Source organism: Nematolebias whitei, chromosome 16 (genome assembly GCF_014905685.2).
Source record: "Nematolebias whitei isolate Nwh7 chromosome 16, NemWhi1, whole genome shotgun sequence".
NCBI classification, from domain to species: domain Eukaryota; kingdom Metazoa; phylum Chordata; class Actinopteri; order Cyprinodontiformes; family Rivulidae; genus Nematolebias; species Nematolebias whitei.
The window spans coordinates 30,539,111-30,547,152 of record NC_056513.1 but is presented as its reverse complement, the minus strand read 5'-3'; the positions used below and the strand labels follow the sequence as shown (position 1 = coordinate 30,547,152).

Sequence of the window (8,042 nt, the reverse complement as noted above, 5' to 3'; positions counted from 1 at the left end):
TTGTTTTTTCATTTCTGAAAATACAGCATTTAGAAAATGAAGACGATTGTGAAGAAGACAGATTTCAGGCGAGACAATAAAAAACTAAAAGCTCATGTTTCATCCCAGACATGATTTATTTTTAAGGTGCTGTGAACACAGTGGTGCAGTGAGAGAGGTGGACGGATGGCTGGACAAAAGGAGGGAGGGGGTATAAAAGGACGGCACCGAGCAGGGGGGTGAGTCGAGCCAAAAATATTCTGGGACAACCACAAGATACTTTTTCAAGCTCTGCAGGTAGGCGACACCTTTCTGACTCCTCATCGGGATGTTTGACAGAATTTGTGACAGTAGGTCAGAATAGCAAATATTTAAAGTGATGGTTAAAAAACAAGAAAAAAGTTCACTTTTGCAACTTTTACCATGAATTAAAAAAAAAAAATCAAGATTTTAATTTGATTTGAGCTGATTGCACCTTTTAAAGTCCATATGAAATGTTAGTGCAGACGGTTTCATGCGAACATTTAATGCAACTGGCCTTGAGAATGACAAAGTTAGAGAAATATTTGTGTTGACGTGCTAGTTGCAGCCGTTAAGCAGCTTTACGAGAACAAAAGCTCCTTTCATGCTTCTGATCGGGGGATAAATTATACAGAGCAAAGTTGAGGTGACATTACAGGCTCACTGAGAGCAAACAAGGTCACGTTTCGGATTGGTAATGAGATGCCCTTGAACGAACTGGCTCTTGGCCAGGAGCCTTGAAATCAAACAGGACAAACGCACCGCCACACAGTGAGATAACACTCTCACACGCCTCATCACAAGACCAGGTCCTGTTTGTTTCCCCTTTAAAATGAGTTTCTATCATCATATAAATTTATCATTTTTCTTCTGTTCCCTCAGATCATGGCGGACTACGATATGATCCTGAAGCACTGGGGTCCAGTGGAGGCAGATTACTCCACCTATGGAAACCTGGTTCTGACCCGGTCAGTGGGTCCATGTTCTTGTGGATTCACACAAAAATGAACTCTAGCTCAATGGATGGATGGTCTGAATGTATTTTAGGTGGTTTTACTTTTGCACTTCATTATGTTCAGTGAACTCCATGACATCATCGTGACCTCTGATACGGTGAACGAAACAGCACAGAAATTTGGCCAAGTTCACAGATTTTCCTCTTAAGTCTGCATAAATGGAGCCTGGTGGGTTTGGTAAAGGCAGAGATAATGAGAACACTGAGCAGGTATATTTGTTGAAGCAGTTCCTTGGTGTTTAATCTGTGAGTTTTTGTCTAAATTTTAAAATCCTGCTGTTTCAAAGTCTTCTCACCACTGCCAGGAGGGCAGCTGCGGCTGAGTGGTTAGAGCAGTCGTCCTCCAATGGGAAAGTTGGGGTTTGATTCCACCAACAGTCATATGTTAGTGTCCCTGGGCAAGACACTGAATCCCTCATTGCCTCTGATGAGTGTCCCATCAGTGTATGAATGTGATAAAGCACTGATTAGTCCTTGTAGAGATCTAGTAGAGTGCTGCATGAATGGGTAAATGAGGCACAGATGGTGCTTTGAGTACCTTGATTAGATAGAAAGGTGTTATATAAGTACAGTCCATTTACCATTTACAGTTGCACCATCCACCCCACCTCCTTTGCAACGCTCCAACAGCCACAAAAGCCAGAAAAGTACATCTCAGTTCCGACTCTCTTGGAATGTCACAATAATCTCACGTTTCCGTCCTTCCCCAGCCTATTTACCGAGCACCCAGAAACTCAGAAGCTCTTCCCCAAGTTCGTCAGCATTCCCCACGGTGACCTGGCCGGAAACGCAGCCGTTTCTGCCCACGGAGCCACTGTGCTGAAGAAGCTCGGCGAGCTGCTGAAGGCTAAAGGCAACCACGCTGCCATCCTCAAACCTCTGGCCAACAGCCATGCGACCAAGCACAAGATTCCCATCAATAACTTCAGGGTGAGGGATGCGTCTTCACAAATATTCTCCTTCTTCTCCAGATTATCTCAGTGACCTCTGAGGATTTCATGTTTTCTTCCCTTTCAGCTGATTACTGAGGTGATTGTTAAAGTACTGGCAGAGAAGGCAGGACTGGACGGTGCCGGACAGCAGGCCCTGAGGAACGTCATGGCCGCCGTCATCGCGGACATGGACGCCGGTTACAAAGAGTTGGGCTTTGCTGGATAAACAACGAGACCAAGCGTCATGCTTAGATCTTTCCAGAACCAGATAATCTTCTACTTGCAAGAGCTTTTTTTTTTCCAAAGACACCGCTCTTTATAATCAAACTGCTGATGATAGTTCTCTGACTCATTTACTTACGAAAAAGTCATATTAAGTTCAACAATCGTGTTTTATTAGTAGAATTAAAGCGCTAATCTGTATTAAATCAAACAAGTCTTCGAGATTTCTGCAGATATTACCTGAATTCTTGGGAAAAGTGTTTATAATCACTTTAATTCATTGTCTGATTTTACTAATAAAACTGTTGCTCTTTGCTTTTGGCCTCTTTTGTTTGTCAACAATTACAAAACTCAAACTCAACAGTTGTTTACTTTTACAACAGGACTTTGTAGTTTTTTTTAGATGTAGATGACAAAATGCCATGTTGATAAATAAAGTTTGAGGGGGAAAAAGATCAAAGAATTTGTCAAAGTTGGTGCCAGTGTTTTATTAGGTCACCATGGTAACCACACACCTGTGTCTCTCACTTCCTGACAGCAGCCTTATAAGACAGGCAGACAAAAACAGTAAAAAGTAAGCCTCAAACAGTCTTTGTACAAAAACTATGAGTCATACTGAATAAATATTTGAATCGTAAGTGACAGAAGGTTCTGGTCACCCCACAGGTCAGATTTCGAGCATCTACAGTGTTTTGTTTAGAAGATATGACAAGTTAAAATCAGATAAAATGGTAGTCAATGAGAGTTTGGGGAGGCACGCTGAATTCTGGGAAGATTTCAGAGAAACTTTAAACTGTTAAAACACCAGTTTAGTCAAGGAAAATCCAACTTTCTGCATTAAACTTTAAATAACTTGACCATTAAGTGAAACTTTTTGTTCTCTCTATTCAAATGTCATTTACAACACACAATGTACTGCCACTCAAAGTCTTGGTTGTCATGCCATTTCTTATCAAATGACACATTTTATGTATTTTTCCTCATTTTATTTAGGATTCTGCAAAAACCATTAAAGACTTTCTTTTTATTCAGATAATTAAAAAATTGTGACAAAAAACAAAAAGCAGTGGCCACTTTGTAATTAGACTACCATTTAATCTAGTCAATGGATATAGTTATTAATTTTACATAATTAAAGGTCATCTTTGATTCTGGTCAGAGAGTTGATCCATCACAGCTGTCCACAGTGGCCCAGATAGATTAAGTGTGTGAAAGTGTCCATTAGCATGTCCACAGTTGTCACTTGAACAAAGTGACAACTGTATCCCAAACACACAGCTCTTTCAGACTCTCCAGTCACACAATCCATCGGACGTGACTTCAGTCACCCACACAAGGGATTATCAAGGGATTTTTTTGCACTTTGTTTCTTGCAAAATTCCTGCTTTACTTATAAAAACAAAAAAACAATCATTTTTCTTTCACGGCCAATCTCTGTAGTAAATCTCAGCCAGATTTGTTTTGTGTCTAGAGTTCAACGTGAGTTAACTCAGGGTGTTTTTTTTTTATATAAATCCTTATTATAGGTCACGCAAGCTTCTTAACTGAGAGCGGGTCGTGTTTCCTTTTGTTAGTCCGGCTCATTTTCTTCCACAGGAGAAGTGAACGAGGAGAAAGGGTTCTTTGTCGCAGAACCTGGAGGAAATCTCAGAGGGCAGTGTCTATGAAGCACTTCTTTGAGGTAGAAATGAGACCAAACGGTGTGGGAAAGTAGGAAAAGTCTGTTTTGCAGCAAAATAATTAAGAGATAAGTGGAGATATACTGTACCGTATTTTTCAGATTATAAGACGCATTTAAAATCTTTTAATTTTCTTAAAAATCGACAGTGAGCCTTATAATCAGGTGCACCTCATGTATTAATTCTGGTTGTACTTACTGACCTTGAACTGATTTTATACGGTTACTGTGGATGAGTTGAATGAAGTTTGACTTATCTGACTGTTGTGTTTCACTTAATGCACCTTATGTATGAAAACAAACCCGTTCATTGATATTGTGTTTTATAGTCTGAAAAATATGGTAGTTGGTTTTAATGAATTTATTATAAAGAAATGTCATTTAAAAAACACCGAGGCACTGAGACAGATCACAATCTGAAGGATATGAAAAACATCAGAAACACGTTCATACATTTTTGTTTAAAGCCCCCCCCCCCCCCCCCCTTAAATCATCAGGGCTGGAGCTGGAGGGTGGTTTGACCCAGCAACAGGATGTGATCAAACACACCAACGCATCACCAAATCCTGTTTCCCCATCACATTAAAGAGATAATTTGATGTATTTAAGTGAAGCTCTGTAGAGGGGTCATGAACAGTTAATATCTTACCTGTTGCAGGCATCTCTTTGAACGACCTCAGTTTGGAGAAACCGAGTCATGTCTGACAAGCTGACCGCTCGTATTAGGAGGGCAAAGGCCAAATAAAAATTTTAAAAATGACACAGAAGTTCTTGCTGTTTCAGAGACCTTTACCCCACTGTCCGTTTCACAGTCCGTGGTAAATTATTGAAAAAACTTTGGTTAACTTCACGAGCAGAGAACAGGAACAACTGCTGCAGTGTCATCATCTGCCAGAATAACTGCAAATTAATGACAATGACAAGGTTTAAATATTAATGGTCAGTGAGAATATGAATAAGATATTAGAAATTGGACGTACTGAAAAACTAGTATCGTCTTTTCTGAAATGGAGTGTTTCTTTTTAAACACCATTATTTAAACCAGGACATTCAACTAAATTTCTCATGGGGCCACAGTTACTGAAAGCCAAGAGCTCAGAGACCTGACGTCCAGCAGTTATGTTTGTTTTACAGTTTAAAATCTAGTTTTATTTAAAATGAACCCGTTGGTGGGCCAAACCAAGCTCACCTGTGGGCCTGATTTGGCCCTGGGCCACCAGTCGAATAGCCCTAATTTAAACGTTTACACTGTCATCTGTTTTGCATTACACAGTTATTTCATCAGAAATATTCTTATCCCGATTCCAAAAAGTTAGGACGTTATGTAAAATGTAAATAAAATAAAACGAAATGACAACAGAATGATTTGCAAATCTCATTGGAACACAGAAAACATTATATATATATATATATATATATATATATATATATATATATATATTTTTTTTTTTTTTTTTTTTTTTTAAAGTACAACTTTTAGATAAACTTGAGTTAATTTCGAATTTTAAGGCAGTAACGTCTCCCAAAATGTTGAGATAAGAGCACATCTCCTCTGAGAAGCATGTCCTGAACCTAAGGAGACCAGTTTGTAGAGTTTTTGGAGGGAAACGTTCCGTTCTAGTCTCATGTCGGACTCTGGATGTTTGGCACTGCTGGGTCTTCGTTGCAGATTTTTTTTCAAATTTATTTTATTTCAAGACACACCAAATATAGTCAGTTGCTTAGAGATCTTCAGGCAGGTCTGTTCAGCATCCAGACTCATCTGCTGGATGGGTGCACATTGTTCAAAAACCTTTACACCCTTTTCTGCATTAAGGGTGCCTTTATAGATGTGTAAACTGCCCATTACGGAGGCACTAATGTACCCCCATACCATCAGCGAGGCAAGCTTATGAACAGCATACTGATGTGAGGCTGGAAGGTACTTCTCTTTGGTTCAGAAAACATAGCATCCATTAGAATTTCAATTTTTAAATGACTTTTAGTCCATAGAAGACAGTGGCATTTCTGTTTACATATGTCATTTATATTTTTGCATGATAGAGCTTTAACCAGCATTTGTTGATGCCATGGTGAACTGTGTTCACAGACAATGATTTATGAAAGATTTCCTGAGCCCGTGCAGTGATGTCCATAATGCCCTTTTTGCCCCACTCCCCTCAGACAGGAGGTTGTGGAGCATTAAGTGTAGAACCACTAGACTGAGGAACAGCTTCTACCCTGAAGCTGTTAGACTCATGAATCCCTAACCAGAATTATCACTGTAAAGAAAAAAAAATCACTGTAATGCCACTTTCATTGGTGATATATGCTGTTGATTAATCATGCTGCTGATCTCATGCTGCTGATTATTTCATGCTGCTGTGTTCATTCGTAGTCATCTACTCACATAGACTCATGTTCGTGTGCTGTTGTTGGGCATATTGTTTTGCACTATTAGTGTATATCTTAGTTGATATCTTAGCTCCTTATTTACTGTTTCTTTTTACAGTTTATATTTTTGCTATTGTAGGGTGTAACTGGCCGTGTGTACATAATTTCATTCCACCTCATGTACCGCATATGATGCGAATGACAGTAAAACCGACTTGAACTTGAATAGAATCCGACCTGTTTTTAATGCACACCTGAGGATCTGGAGATCGCAGGCCTCAGCTGCAGCAGCTGGTTTTTACTCCATCGCTGTAAGTGGATATGGGTGTTGGAGATCCATTCTCTGAATCACAACCAGAACTTAAACACAAAGGCGCTCGGGGATGTTTTTGTTTTCCTTTGTCTTTAGGATGCACTAAAACTCTTTAATCACATTTCCACACATTGACAAAAGATTTTATCACGCTAAACGACAAACCATCGTCTTTTTTTTTTTTTACTTAAGTGTTTCTGTCTGTTTAAGCATGAACGTAAAGGAGCCAAGAGACTGTAAGATATCAACCTTATCATGGACATTCCTCTGTCCCACTGACTTCCCGTTGTCCTTCCAGGTCCACACTTGATGCCAAAACAGTGTTTAGTTAACCCGCGGGGTGGATAATTGCCATGATGATAACCTTTAAATAGTGTGTGTGTGTGTTGCTGCACGCATGAGGACGTGACACGAGGCACAGTTCCTCTGCAGAGACACACCTCTGTCTCTGCTCCTGAGCAGCTGATGACCGAGTTCAGAACGGTCACTGCTTTTCAACAGGACAATGGAGCAACAGGACACAATGAGCTTTTTAAAGAAGGACAATCAGACAGTTCAGGATCACAAGTGCAGACATTTAGATGTTTTCTGAGCCTTTATGGTTCAATGTTATTGTTTAGGATGATGAAACTTGGCTTTTGTTGGCTTTTCAAACAGCAGGCCAGGAAGTCATAGCTTTGATCGTCTGTAAGAATCACTCTTTTCATCCAAGTGTTTAATTAGCGTATAAAACTAAAACTTGATTGATACATTGCAACCAGTACAAAGACAAGACCTAATGAGAAATGACAGAGTTGTGGCCATTTTGATCAAACCTTGGCAACAACTGCACCAATCAGAGTCAGAGAGATTTATTTGTCATTCACATCTCATGTGGTACATGTGGTACATGTGGTACAAGATTATGTACACAGGATCCCAGTTACATCCAACAATAAAATGTAAAAGAAAAACAGTAATAAGATCTAAAATATGAACTAAGAAAAACATCAACTAAAAAAACATTACGCTGAACAACAGCACGAACATGAGTCTGTGTGAGCAGATGAGTACGCATGAACATGTCTACACGAAAGATCAGCAGCAACATGAAAGATCAACAGCAACATGATGTGATTTTTTTCACAGTGATTATCCTGGTTAAAGATTCATGAGTCTAACAGCCTCAGGGTTCCTCAGTCAAGTGGTTCTACACTTAATGCTCCTCAACCTCCTTCCTGAGGGGAGCAGGGCAAAAAGTGTGTGTGCTGGATGAGTGGGATCCTTCATGATGAAGGTGGCCCTCTTCCTGCATCTGGTGGTGTAGATATCTGTGATGGTAGGGAGACTGACTCCTACAGACTTCTGTGCAACCTTCACCACTCTCTGCAAGGCTTTTCTTTCTGCAGCTGTGCAGCCTCCATGCCACACGTTGATGCTGGACCAAGCAACTAAGTTGCACAATATCACAAGAGCTTCTGTCTGTGTATTGTTGAGAATAACTCCCAGCAAATGCCACAAGAAATTATA

General features: G+C 39.9%; 1 protein-coding gene across 1 annotated transcript; it reads left to right on the top strand.

Moving 5' to 3' along the window:
* Positions 1 to 214: 214 nt before the first annotated feature.
* mb (myoglobin) lies at positions 215 to 2,484 on the top strand. The gene is made up of 4 exons (XM_037689959.1): positions 215 to 276; positions 883 to 968; positions 1,726 to 1,945; positions 2,033 to 2,484. Exons 2-4 carry the CDS (start codon positions 886 to 888, stop codon positions 2,171 to 2,173), a joined length of 444 nt encoding a protein of 147 aa, XP_037545887.1. The 5' UTR covers positions 215 to 276; positions 883 to 885; the 3' UTR covers positions 2,174 to 2,484.
* The last annotated feature ends 5,558 nt before the right edge of the window (positions 2,485 to 8,042 follow it).